Below are 14,261 nucleotides of genomic sequence, written 5' to 3'. Positions count from 1 at the left end.
GACTCCAGCCTTAGCACTATGTTCTGTAGTGGATTGAGGTTGACCCCAGCCCTAGCACTATGTTCTGTAGTGGATTGAGGTTGACCCCAGCCCTAGCACTATGTTATATAGTGGATTGAGGTTGACCCCAGCCTTAGCACTATGTTCTGTAGGGGATTGAGGTTGACCCCAGCCTTAGCACTATGTTCTGTAGTGGATTGAGGTTGACCCCAGCCTTAGCACTATGTTCTGTAGTGGATGGAGGTTGACCCCAGCCCTAACACTATGTTCTGTAGTGGATTGAGGTTGACCCCAGCCTTAGCACTATGTTCTGTAGTGGCTTGATGTTGACCCTAGCCCTAGCACTATGTTCTATAGTGGATTGAGGTTGACCCCAGCCTTATCACTATGTTCTGTAGTGGATTGAGGTTGACCCCAGCCTTAGCACTATGTTCTGTAGTGGATTGAGGCTGACCCCAGCCCTAGCACTATGTTCTGTAGTGGATTGAGGTTGACCCCAGCCTTAGCACTATGTTCTGTAGTGGATTGAGGCTGACCCCAGCCCTAGCACTATGTTCTGTAGTGGCTTGAGGTTGACCCCAGCCTTAGCACTATGTTCTATAGTGGATTGAGGTTGACCCCAGCCTTAGCACTATGTTCTGTAGTGGATTGAGGTTGACCCCAGCCCTAGCACTATGTTCTGTAGTGGATTGAGGTTGACCCCAGCCTTAGCACTATGTTCTGTACATTTACATTTACATTTACTGTAGTGGCTTGAGGTTGACCCCAGCCTTAGCACTATGTTCTGTAGTGGATTGAGGTTGGCCCCAGCCCTAGCACTATGTTCTGTAGTGGATTGAGGTTGGCCCCAGCCCTAGCACTATGTTCTGTAGTGGATTGAGGTTGACCCCAGCCTTAGCACTATGTTCTGTAGTGGATTGAGGCTGACCCCAGCCCTAGCACTATGTTCTGTAGTAGATTGAGGTTGACCCCAGCCTTAGCACTATGTTCTGTAGTGGATTGAGGCTGACCCCAGCCCTAGCACTATGTTCTGTAGTGGATTGAGGTTGACCCCAGCCTTAGCACTATGTTCTGTAGTGGATTGAGGTTGACCCCAGCCCTAGCACTATGTTCTGTAGTGGATTGAGGTTGACCCCAGCCTTAGCACTATGTTCTGTAGTGGATTGAGGTTGACCCCAGCCTTAGCACTATGTTCTGTAGTGGATTGAGGTTGACCCCAGCCTTAGCACTATGTTCTGTAGTGGATTGAGGTTGACCCCAGCCTTAGCACTATGTTCTGTAGTGGATTGAGGTTGACCCCAGCCTTAGCACTATGTTCTGTAGTGGATTGAGGTTGACCCCAGCCCTAGCACTATGTTCTGTAGTGGATTGAGGTTGACCCCAGCCCTAGCACTATGTTCTGTAGTGGATTGAGGTTGGCCCCAGCCCTAGCACTATGTTCTGTAGTGGATTGAGGTTGACCCCAGCCTTAGCACTATGTTCTGTAGTGGATTGAGGTTGACCCCAGCCTTAGCACTATGTTCTGTAGTGGATTGAGGTTGACCCCAGCCTTAGCACTATGTTCTATAGTGGATTGAGGTTGACCCCAGCCTTAGCACTATGTTCTGTAGTGGATTGATGTTGACCCCAGCCCTAGCACTATGTTCTATAGTGGATTGAGGTTGACCCCAGCCTTAACACTATGTTCTGTAGTGGATTGAGGTTGACCCCAGCCCTAGCACTATGTTCTGTAGTGGATTGAGGTTGACCCCAGCCTTAGCACTATGTTCTGTAGTGGCTTGAGGTTGACCCCAGCCTTAGCACTATGTTCTGTAGTGGATTGAGGTTGGCCCCAGCCCTAGCACTATGTTCTGTAGTGGATTGAGGTTGGCCCCAGCCCTAGCACTATGTTCTGTAGTGGATTGAGGTTGACCCCAGCCCTAGCACTATGTTCTGTAGTGGATTGAGGTTGGCCCCAGCCCTAGCACTATGTTCTGTAGTGGATTGAGGTTGACCCCAACCTTAGCACTATGTTCTGTAGTGGATTGAGGTTGACCCCAGCCTTAGCACTATGTTCTGTAGTGGATTGAGGTTGGCCCCAGCCCTAGCACTATGTTCTGTAGTGGATTGAGGTTGACCCCAACCTTAGCACTATGTTCTGTAGTGGATTGAGGTTGACCCCAGCCTTAGCACTATGTTCTGTAGTGGATTGAGGTTGACCCCAGCCCTAGCACTATGTTCTGTAGTGGATTGAGATTGACCCCAGCCCTAGCACTATGTTCTGTAGTGGATTGAGGTTGACCCCAGCCCTAGCACTATGTTCTGTAGTGGATTGAGGTTGACCCCAGCCCTAGCACTATGTTCTGTAGTGGATTGAGGTTGACCCCAGCCCTAGCACTATATTCCGCACAACTGCTTCAAAACTATCTGAATTTTTCAATTTCTCTAGTTTCAAACACAATATATATAAAAATACATGTACAGTGGGGCAAAAAAGTATTTAGTCAGCTACCAATTGTGCAAGTTCTCCCACTTAAAAAGATGAGAGAGGCCTGTAATTTTCATCATTGGTATAGTTCAACTATGGCAGACAAAATCAGAAAAAAATATCCAGAAAATCACATTGTAGGATTTTTAATGAATTTATTTGCAAATTATGGTGGAAAATAAGTATTTGGTCAATAACAAAAGTTTATCTCAATACTTTGTTATATACCCTTTGTTGGCAATGACAGAGGTCAAATGTTTTCTGTAAGGCTTCACAAGGTTTTCACACACTGTTGCTGGTATTTTGGCCCATTCCTCCATGCAGATCTCCTCTAGAGCAGTGTTGTTTTGGGGCTGTTGCTGGGCAACACGGACTTTCAACCCCCTCCAAAGATTTTCTATGGGGTTGAGACCTGGAGACTGGCTAGGCCACTCCAGGACCTTGAAATGCTTCTTACGAAGCCACTCCTTCATTGCCCGGGAGGTGTGTTTGGGATCATTGTCATGCTGAAAGACCCAGCCACGTTTCATCTTCAATGCCCTTGGTGATGAAAGGAGGTTTTCACTCAAAATCTCACGATACAGGGCCCCATTCATTCTTTCCTTTACACGGATCAGTCGTCCTGGTCCCTTTGCAGAAAAACAGCCCCAAAGCATGATGTTTCCACCCCCATGCTTCACAGTAGGTATTGTGTTCTTTGGATGCAACTCAGCATTCTTTGTCCTCCAAACACGATGAGTTGAGTTTTTACCAAAAAGTTATATTTTGGTTTCATCTGACCATATGACATTCTCCCAATCTTCTTCTGGATCATCCAAATGCTCTCTAGCAAACTTCAGACGGGCCTGGACATGTACTGGCTTAAGCAGGGGGGCACGTCTGGGACTGCAGGATTTGAGTCCTTGGTGGCGTAGTGTGTTACTGATGGTAGGCTTTGTTACTTTGGTCCCAGCTCTCTGCAGGTCATTCACTAGGTCCTCCCGTGTGGTTCTGGGATTTTTGCTCACCGATCTTGTGATCATTTTGACCCCACGGGGTGAGATCTTGCGTGGAGCCCCAGTTCGAGGGAGATTATCAGTGGTCTTGTATGTCTTCCATTTCCTAATAATTGCTCCCACAGTTGGTTTCTTCAAACCAAGCTGCTTACATATTGCAGATTCAGAGTCCCCAGCCTGGTGCAGGTCTACAATTTTGTTTCTGGTGTCCTTTGACAGCTCTTTGGTTTTGGCCATAGTGGAGTTTGGAGTGTGACTGTTTGAGGTTGTGGACAGGTGTCTTTTATACTGATAACAAGTTCAAACTGACTAAATACTTTTTTGCCCCACTGTATTTGCACTTGAAACTGTTTATATGAAAAAGTTCCATTCATGTGTATGACGTCATTATATGAAATACGTAGAATTCAAGGTTGTTGAATTATGTTTTACATTCTTTAAGATGTGGCTATACCTGTTAGAAACAGCCCACATCCTTCATCCACAGAACAAATTCAACATCTAAATCGACTATTTTCAAAGATGTGTTGATTAAAAGACAGCATTCTGGACATGTTTTGCCTAGATCAATGTCTGCATCCCAATCCTGTCGTGGAAACATGAAGTCTATTCCCTGTGGTAAACCCTAATTGTTATACAAGTCACATGTTGTAGATATTTTTAGGGGGGATAACATCTATTTGATGAGCAGCGGTTGAAACTAAATGCCTAATAATACATTTCCTATAAGACCCAAGACAGCAGGTTGATTAATAGGTGAAGGTCCTTAAGGTCAATAGGGTCACTGAGTGAAACTACTCCGAGAGAGAGAGAGAGAGAGAGAGAGAGAGAGAGAGAGAAGAATAGATATCTGGGAATATAGAAAGACAGGAATAGAAAGGCTTAGCCCTATCAGCCTCACAGAGAGAGAGAGAGAGAGAGAGAGAGAGAGAGATACCCCACAGAGCCCCAGGACAGCAACACAATAAGACCCAACCAAATCATGAAAAAAAATATATAATTTCTTGACACATTGGAAAGAATTAACAAAAAAACAGCACACACTAGAATGCTATTTGGCCCTAAACAGAGAGTACACATTGGCAGAATACCTGACCACTGTGACTGACCCAAATTTAAGGCAAGCTTTGACTATGTACAGACTCAATGAGCCTTGCTATTGAGAAAGGCCGCCATAGGCAGACCTGGCTCTCAAGAGAAGACAGGCTATGTGCTCACTGCCCACAAAATGAGGTGGAATTTGAGCTGCACTTCCTAATCTAATAATGTATGACAATATTAGAGACACATATGTCCCTCAGATTACACAGATCCACAAAGAATTCGAAAACAAACCAGATTTTGATAAACTCTCATATCTACTGGGTGAAAAAGCACAGTGTGCCATCACAGCAGCAAGATTTGTGACCTGTTGTCACAAGAAAAGGTCAACCAGTGAAGAACAAACACCATTGTAAATACAACCCATATTTATGCTTATTTATTTTCCCTTTTGTACTTTAACCATTTGTACATCGTTAAAACACTGTATATATACATAATATGTAGTGTCTTTATTCTTTTGGAACTTCTGTGAGTGTAATGTTTACTGTTAATTTTTATTGTTTATTTCACTTTTGTATATTATATACCTCACTTGCTTTGGCAATCTTAACATATGTTACCCATGCCAATAAAGCCCTTTGAATTGAATTGAGAGAGAGACAGAAAGTCAGTGAAAGATAGAGAAAAGACATTAAACTCTGACAGTAGACCTTTATTTCCTTTGTTTTGTCTTTATTTAGTATGGTCAGGGCGTGAGTTGGGGTGGGCAGTCTATGTGTGTTTTTCTATGTTGGGGTTTTGAGTTCAGCCTAGTATGGTTCTCAATCAGAGGCAGGTTGTCTCTTAGTTGTCTCTGATTGAGAATCATACTTAGGTAGCCTGGGTTTCACTTTAAGTTGTGGGTGTTTGTTTCCGTGTGAGTGTTTGTTGCCACACGGTACTGTTTCGTTTTTCGTTTTGTTCACATCGTTTATTGTTTTGTATTTCAGTGTTCAGTTTGTTTCTATTAAAAATCATCATGAACACTTACCACGCTGCGCTTTGGTCCGAGAGGGAGAAAGGGAGAGAGAGGGCGAGAGAGAGCAGGGGAGAGAGAGGGAGAAAGGGAGAGAGAGGGCGAGAGAGAGCAGGGGAGAGAGAGGGAGAAAGGGAGAGCGAGAGAGAGCAGGGGAGAGAGAGAGAACCTGCGAGAGCATGTGTTTATGTTGAAGATATGTTCAAGTTTGAACCATTTCTAAAAAATAAATCAAGCTCATGAAAGAATGCATGTGTTATGTTGACTGTAAATAAACAGCATTGTCCTGTTGTCCCTCCAGTTAATGTAGTCTGAACATCCTCTCTAGAGTCAGAGGTTATCTCTGTCATCAGGGTTGTGTCCAGTCCAGAGGGTGACCTTTAACCCCCTAGACAGGATGTTGACTATGTCCGTGTACAGTTACTGTATGGTACCATATTACTATCCCATGTGCAGCCAGTTTATTGTGCTTTGTCTTTAGCTGGCCAGAACTAAACTACAGCAATAGCAAACAGAATTATACGTGTGTAACTCATTTCTTTACTATTTCAACAGTTTTAAAACATTAAACATGTGTTTTTTGGTGTAAATAAGAGCCAGATAGTAGTTGATTGCGTCACGCTGGCCACGGTGACACCAGAGGATATTAGATAGGACATGCCTCACCCGGAGAGACACAAACCCAAAACAGAGCTTTGGTGACAGTTTGACAGAGAGCTAAGATTGTCATTCCTGATACAGCAGATAATTTCATGGATGAAAACATTGTCCCTTATTTCTATGGCTAAGCAAACTGAAAACATATTTCAAACCATAACCTCTAATTCCTATTTTGCTTTGGCACAACCAATGTGATAAAACTGAGAGATTTTCTGCACAGAAAAAAAACACAAATATTGTGTAGATATTCGTGCAGACATTCTCTTCATTGTATCACAGAAGCATCAGAACCATTTTACAACCTAAGTTTGACAGAAACATGAAGCCTAGCATGTGTGTTTTACAGAACACGAAGCAGGAGACAGGACTGTGTCCCAGTGTAATGAACACAAGACAGGAGACAGGACTGTGTCCCAGTGTAATGAACACAAGACAGGAGACAGGACTGTGTCCCAGTGTAATGAACAGCAGACAGGAGACAGGACTGTGTCCCAGTGTAATGAACACAAGACAGGAGACAGGACTGTGTCCCAGTGTAATGAACAGCAGACAGGAGACAGGACTGTATCCCAGTGTAATGAACAGCAGACAGGAGACAGGACTGTGTCCCAGTGTAATGAACAGCAGACAGGAGACAGGACTGTGTCCCAGTGTAATGAACAGCAGACAGGAGACAGGACTGTGTCCCAGTGTAATGAACAGCAGACAGGAGACAGGACTGTGTCCCAGTGTAATGAACAGCAGACAGAAGACAGGACTGTGTCCCAGTGTAATGAACAGCAGACAGGAGACAGGACTGTGTCCCAGTGTAATGAACACAAGACAGGAGACAGGACTGTGTCCCAGTGTAATGAACAGCAGACAGGAGACAGGACTGTGTCCCAGTGTAATGAACAGCAGACAGGAGACAGGACTGTGTCCCAGTGTAATGAACAGCAGACAGGAGACAGGACTGTGTCCCAGTGTAATGAACAGCAGACAGGAGACAGGACTGTGTCCCAGTGTAATGAACAGCAGACAGGAGACAGGACTGTGTCCCAGTGTAATGAACAGCAGACAGGAGACAGGACTGTGTCCCAGTGTAATGAACAGCAGACAGGAGACAGGACTGTGTCCCAGTGTAATGAACAGCAGACAGGAGACAGGACTGTGTCCCAGTGTAATGAACAGCAGACAGGAGACAGGACTGTGTCCCAGTGTAATGAACAGCAGACAGGAGACAGGACTGTGTCCCAGTGTAATGAACACAAGACAGGAGACAGGACTGTGTCCCAGTGTAATGAACACAAGACAGGAGACAGGACTGTGTCCCAGTGTAATGAACAGCAGACAGGAGACAGGACTGTGTCCCAGTGTAATGAACAGCAGACAGGAGACAGGACTGTGTCCCAGTGTAATGAACAGCAGACAGGAGACAGGACTGTGTCCCAGTGTAATTAAAAGCAGACAGGAGACAGGACTGTGTCCCAGTGTAATGAACAGCAGACAGGAGACAGGACTGTGTCCCAGTGTAATGAACAGCAGACAGGAGACAGGACTGTGTCCCAGTGTAATGAACAGCAGACAGGAGACAGGACTGTGTCCCAGTGTAATGAACAGCAGACAGGAGACAGGACTGTGTCCCAATGAAATGAACAGCAGACAGGAGACAGGACTGTGTCCCAGTGTAATGAACAGCAGACAGGAGACAGGACTGTGTCCCAGTGTAATGAACAGCAGACAGGAGACAGGACTGTGTCCCAGTGTAATGAACAGCAGACAGGAGACAGGACTGTGTCCCAGTGTAATGAACAGCAGACAGGAGACAGGACTGTGTCCCAGTGTAATGAACAGCAGACAGGAGACAGGACTGTGTCCCAGTGTAATTAAAAGCAGACAGGAGACAGGAATGTGTCCCAGTGTAATGAACAGCAGACAGGAGACAGGACTGTGTCCCAGTGTAATGAACAGCAGACAGGAGACAGGACTGTGTCCCAGTGTAATGAACAGCAGACAGGAGACAGGACTGTGTCCCAGTGTAATGAACAGCAGGAAGGAGACAGGACTGTGTCCCAGTGTAATGAACAGCAGACAGGAGAACAGGACTGTGTCCCAGTGTAATGAACACAAGACAGGAGACAGGACTGTGTCCCAGTGTAATGAACAGCAGACAGGAGACAGGACTGTGTCCCAGTGTAATGAACAGCAGACAGGAGACAGGACTGTGTCCCAGTGTAATGAACAGCAGACAGAAGACAGGACTGTGTCCCAGTGTAATGAACAGCAGACAGGAGACAGGACTGTGTCCCAGTGTAATGAACAGCAGACAGGAGACAGGACTGTGTCCCAGTGTAATGAACACAAGACAGGAGACAGGACTGTGTCCCAGTGTAATGAACAGCAGACAGGAGACAGGACTGTGTCCCAGTGTAATGAACAGCAGACAGGAGACAGGACTGTGTCCCAGTGTAATGAACAGCAGACAGGAGACAGGACTGTGTCCCAGTGTAATGAACAGCAGACAGGAGACAGGACTGTGTCCCAGTGTAATGAACAGCAGACAGGAGACAGGACTGTGTCCCAGTGTAATGAACAGCAGACAGGAGACAGGACTGTGTCCCAGTGTAATGAACACAAGACAGGAGACAGGACTGTGTCCCAGTGTAATGAACAGCAGGAAGGAGACAGGACTGTGTCCCAGTGTAATGAACACAAGACAGGAGACAGGACTGTGTCCCAGTGTAATGAACAGCAGACAGGAGACAGGACTGTGTCCCAGTGTAATGAACAGCAGACAGGAGACAGGACTGTGTCCCAGTGTAATGAACAGCAGACAGGAGACAGGACTGTGTCCCAGTGTAATGAACAGCAGACAGGAGACAGGACTGTGTCCCAGTGTAATGAACAGCAGACAGGAGACAGGACTGTGTCCCAGTGTAATGAACAGGAGACAGGACTGTGTCCCAGTGTAATGAACAGCAGACAGGAGACAGGACTGTGTCCCAGTGTAATGAACAGCAGACAGGAGACAGGACTGTGTCCCAGTGTAATGAACAGCAGACAGGAGACAGGACTGTGTCCCAGTGTAATGAACAGCAGACAGGAGACAGGACTGTGTCCCAGTGTAATGAACAGCAGACAGGAGACAGGACTGTGTCCCAGTGTAATGAACAGCAGACAGGAGACAGGACTGTGTCCCAGTGTAATGAACACAAGACAGGAGACAGGACTGTGTCCCAGTGTAATGAACAGCAGACAGGAGACAGGACTGTGTCCCAGTGTAATGAACAGCAGACAGGAGACAGGACTGTGTCCCAGTGTAATGAACAGCAGACAGAAGACAGGACTGTGTCCCAGTGTAATGAACACAAGACAGGAGACAGGACTGTGTCCCAGTGTAATGAACAGCAGACAGGAGACAGGACTGTGTCCCAGTGTAATGAACAGCAGACAGGAGACAGGACTGTGTCCCAGTGTAATGAACAGCAGACAGAAGACAGGACTGTGTCCCAGTGTAATGAACACAAGACAGGAGACAGGACTGTGTCCCAGTGTAATGAACAGCAGACAGGAGACATGACTGTGTCCCAGTGTAATGAACAGCAGACAGAAGACAGGACTGTGTCCCAGTGTAATGAACAGCAGACAGGAGACAGGACTGTGTCCCAGTGTAATGAACAGCAGACAGGAGACAGGACTGTGTCCCAGTGTAATGAACACAAGACAGGAGACAGGACTGTGTCCCAGTGTAATGAACACAAGACAGGAGACAGGACTGTGTCCCAGTGTAATGAACAGCAGACAGGAGACAGGACTGTATCCCAGTGTAATGAACAGCAGACAGGAGACTGGACTGTGTCCCAGTGTAATGAACAGCAGACAGGAGACAGGACTGTGTCCCAGTGTAATGAACAGCAGACAGGAGACAGGACTGTGTCCCAGTGTAATGAACAGCAGACAGGAGACAGGACTGTGTCCCAGTGTAATTAAAAGCAGACAGGAGACAGGAATGTGTCCCAGTGTAATGAACAGCAGACAGGAGACAGGACTGTGTCCCAGTGTAATGAACAGCAGACAGGAGACAGGACTGTGTCCCAGTGTAATGAACAGCAGACAGGAGACAGGACTGTGTCCCAGTGTAATGAACAGCAGACAGGAGACAGGACTGTGTCCCAGTGTAATGAACAGCAGACAGGAGACAGGACTGTGTCCCAGTGTAATGAACAGCAGACAGGAGACAGGACTGTGTCCCAGTGTAATGAGATTTATCACACACTCTTAAAACGAAGGACTGTCTTTCTCCCTCCATCTCTCACTCTCTCTCTCTCTCTCCCAACTGAGGATATCCACACACATTTCTCTCTTCCTATTATACCCATAATTATCATAAGAATTCCTCGACAGGCAGCGTTGATGAGGAATGCAGGCACAACGCCACCAACACACACCGAGAGAGTTGATGAGGAAGGCTGCAGCATGGGAGCAGATGAGTAGCAGTCCCAAGGCCAGGCAGTGAGAGACAGCCTGTCGGCATCATGACGTTACAATTCTGATTATGTCATTCACACTGTTCCTCCCTCAGGTCCTGTGACCTCATCATTGATAACACACAGAGAGAGGACTGCATGACCACTTCACTGTACAGTCTGATAAAGGCTGATCTCACTCACTGCCAGAATGAGTGAGTGAGTGTGTGTGTGTGTGTGTGTGTGTGTGTGTGTGTGTGTGTGTGTGTGTGTGTGTGTGTGTGTGTGTGTGTGTGTGTGTGTGTGTGTGTGTGTGTGTGTGTGTGTGTGTGTGTGTGTGTGTGTGTGTGTGTGTGTGTGTGTGTGTGTGTGTGTGTGTGTGTGTGCGCATATGTTTATATTCACAGTGAGAACTAAACAACATACAGAGGCACGAATACTCAAAGGGGAGTTGGTCTTTAGTGGTTTTGAGTGTCTATCAATTCAAATGAAGGGTCCAACTGGTGGTTTACAGCCAGTTCCTCTTAGTTTTCTGTGTTGTTGGAAAACATAGTGGTGTGTATCTGGTGAGTCACACTGACACTGAAAACACCATGTGTCGTAACAATAATGCAAAACCACTTGGGAACCATTATGTATACATTAGATGGGCTAATAAGGGATGCTGTGTTGACGCCACGATGCCTCCATCTTGGCACTCCCTCACCAGTGTAAAAAATATTTTGTATTACAATTTTTTTTTTTACTAATGATACTGTCCCCACTACAGCAACAAAAAAATATATGAAATACATGTCATCTTGCCCTTGAAACATTTAATTGAAGTAGTGTAGAATTCCAATCATTTCTATGGAGGATTGCTCCTACTTGGGAGTGCCAATATGGCCGAACAGTGGCTTCAAAGCCTCTCAATGGCCAATACATAGTATCAGCAATCCAGGGTTTATATATATCATTGATACACAGCCACATCCAACTGAGAGCATGTATTACCTGCTTGGTATTCCAGGTCTCTTTGCATTGTCAAATCAAACATACATTATTACTATGAGATTTATAGAGCAGTTATTGACTTGTAATGGACAGCCTGTAGGCATAAATGAGAACACTCTTCTCATGAGTCTCTGTAAAACACTGTCTTAACAGTACAGGTCTTTAATTGACAGTGGGGAGATTCATATTAGAAAGTCAGTAAGCAAACCTATATTACACTGATTCTCTCACAGGTACCCTGAATCCACCCACAAACAGTAAAACACAGACAGACACATAAAGACACACACACACACAGTGCCGGTTGTTCTGTTGACTGTGAGAGACTCCGTGTTTTCCTGTTGCTGTAATTATGACTATCAGAACATCAGGCTCCTCTCTCAAACCCATAAATCCTGGGCAGACACACACACGTGAAATGAAATGAAACTAATATGAGATGTGTCTCTGGTTCTGATTCTACTGACAAACAAACTACTTTAGCAACTCAGCTCAGCTTGGATGGGAAGAATAGGTTTAACTTTGGGATCTAATGTTAATCATGACTCTCAAAGTTGAAATATCTGCTACAATGGCCAAGTTATATGAAGCATCTGATTACTGTTGTCGTAGCTGACATGTTCTTAAAACTTAAAAATATATATTTGTTTAACCCCTCGACACACTGACATACATGAGCGAATACATAGCTGTTGACGTACTTCAACAAATATACAACAGTTGATCACTTTGGATAGGCACTTTGACCATGCGTAATTACGCACAGGTGAGTTCACACCGCACGCACCATTGTGTACAAGGCAGTGCCAAACGACCTAATCTCCAAACCCAGGACAGGAAGAGAAGCCACTGGATAGAAATGCATTAGAACAGAACACATTCCGATAAAAAAAAATATATTTGACACAGAACATATGGGCACATTTAACCCGACTTACCCTGTTGTTTTTATCCGTCTCCCTCACCTCCTCTACCCCCACACCTTGTCGGATCATGATCCGGACTATCGTGGCGTTGTTGGTGCAGCACGCCTGGAAGAACGTCAGCGGCTCGGGACTCGGTGGAGACGGGGTCCGCTCGTTGTCCGCGAACACATCGTCCGGTGGGTAAAATGAGTCGTCCGAAGCGATACTTATACTGTCCGGTAATAACGAGAAATCCTCGTATTCCTCGTACTCATCCCCCTCTGACTCGCAGGACCCGAGATATGAGTCATCGTCTGATAAGGACGGTGATTCCTCGGTAATGGTCGGATGGACCTGGGCGACGCCGCTGGCGCCTTTGGGGTTCTGCTGCTGCTGTTTGACTCGGACCGTAGTAGAGGAGCCACCTCCGTCTCTCTCATCCGTGATCAGCACCATCTAACCCCCTAGGTGGCTGTCCTCCTCAGGGGGGAAGAACGGGTGGATCTCGGGCGAAGAGCACGTGGACGTTTTTTCCAACATCAACGCGGAGTATGAGTTGAACTTTGCAAAGAGCCTGGAAATGGAATGACAGTGAAGGTTTGGTAACTCGTTGTGATGTGATCTAACAGGCAAACTGCTGATCCTACTTCCTTGAGGAATATTCCCCTGATAATAGTCCAACTCCAGCATCCCAGAGAGAAATTAACATGAAATCATATCGCTGCGCTGTCCCTGGAATACCAACCTAAACTACACCGGGTTGTAGCCTTCACCGGAGTCAAAAATGGATTGTTTTTGTTCATTTTATAAAACATAGAACGTTTTTTCCATCACGTCTGGAGCAGTGAGAAAATGCCCGTGATTTAAAGTGCAATTCAACAGTCAACACCCCCCTTTGCCGACACGAAGTAAACCGAGAGTTACACCAACTCTTGTTATGTCATCAGTACGAAAAAAAAAAAAAATGTGTTCCTCATTAGGACAGAAAACAATAGACACGCAGTACCCAAAGTAAAAGAGCCACACTCACCCAGCTAACGCGCAGAGTAGAAAAACAGGCACTCGATAAACTGTAGTCCCCATAATCCGATTAGTTTCGTAGCCAACTGCCCCCTCCTCTCCATGGCTCTCCCCTCATGCCCTCCCTCATTTCGGTTTCGTTTGAGCAGATTAATTCCGCTCTGTCTGAAATGTTGACATCAGACATACTTTGAGATTATCATTTGAGCTAAATGGGGGCAACCCCATTGCAACCCTTTCATGAGACATTGGCCATCGTTAGAATGATTCATACTGCAAAAGCAAAGTAAAACGTCTGTGCAGTCATTCTGCGGTTTCAAATGTACATTTTCTGTTTCTTGGATGATGTGAGATCTGTCAGGAAATCCCCCTGCATTACCTTAGTTCTCACTGTGAATGACTCAGACACTCGGTAGAACAGTCACAACAGTTCAGATATCCATCCTTGATTCAACAGTACAACCACTTTTCACATTTTCACACTTGTAGAACAAGCCAAGTTAAAGTAGGCCTAAACTGACTATTGATTCACTGACCAATCCATGTTTAATAAGGTTCCATCAACTCATGATGCCAATCCAAGACAGTGGTATTGTGCTTGTTAAATGGCCTGTGCATCTGTGTGTCTGCTTGCTAGAGGGACTCTCCTCTCTTGGTGTATCTGACCCTAATCTGTCCCTGGCCCGGCCCCAGCTGTCCTAGCCGCCCGAGGCCTAT

At 45.8% G+C, this 14,261-nt stretch overlaps 1 protein-coding gene across 1 annotated transcript in view; it reads right to left on the bottom strand.

Annotated features, from left to right (window-relative positions):
• ankrd33ba (ankyrin repeat domain 33ba) overlaps positions 1-13,625 on the bottom strand; it is a 23,164-nt gene extending 9,539 nt beyond the window's left edge. The window contains exon 1 of the mRNA XM_065007070.1: positions 12,558-13,625. Within this exon, the coding sequence (XP_064863142.1) occupies positions 12,558-12,980 (423 nt within the window). The 5' untranslated portion in view covers positions 12,981-13,625. The remainder of the gene's footprint in view (positions 1-12,557) is intronic.
• Positions 13,626-14,261: the final 636 nt, after the last annotated feature.

The sequence above is a fragment of the Oncorhynchus nerka genome, linkage group LG22 (genome assembly GCF_034236695.1).
Source record: "Oncorhynchus nerka isolate Pitt River linkage group LG22, Oner_Uvic_2.0, whole genome shotgun sequence".
NCBI lineage: Eukaryota > Metazoa > Chordata > Actinopteri > Salmoniformes > Salmonidae > Oncorhynchus > Oncorhynchus nerka.
This window is presented reverse-complemented; position numbering and strand designations above follow the sequence as displayed.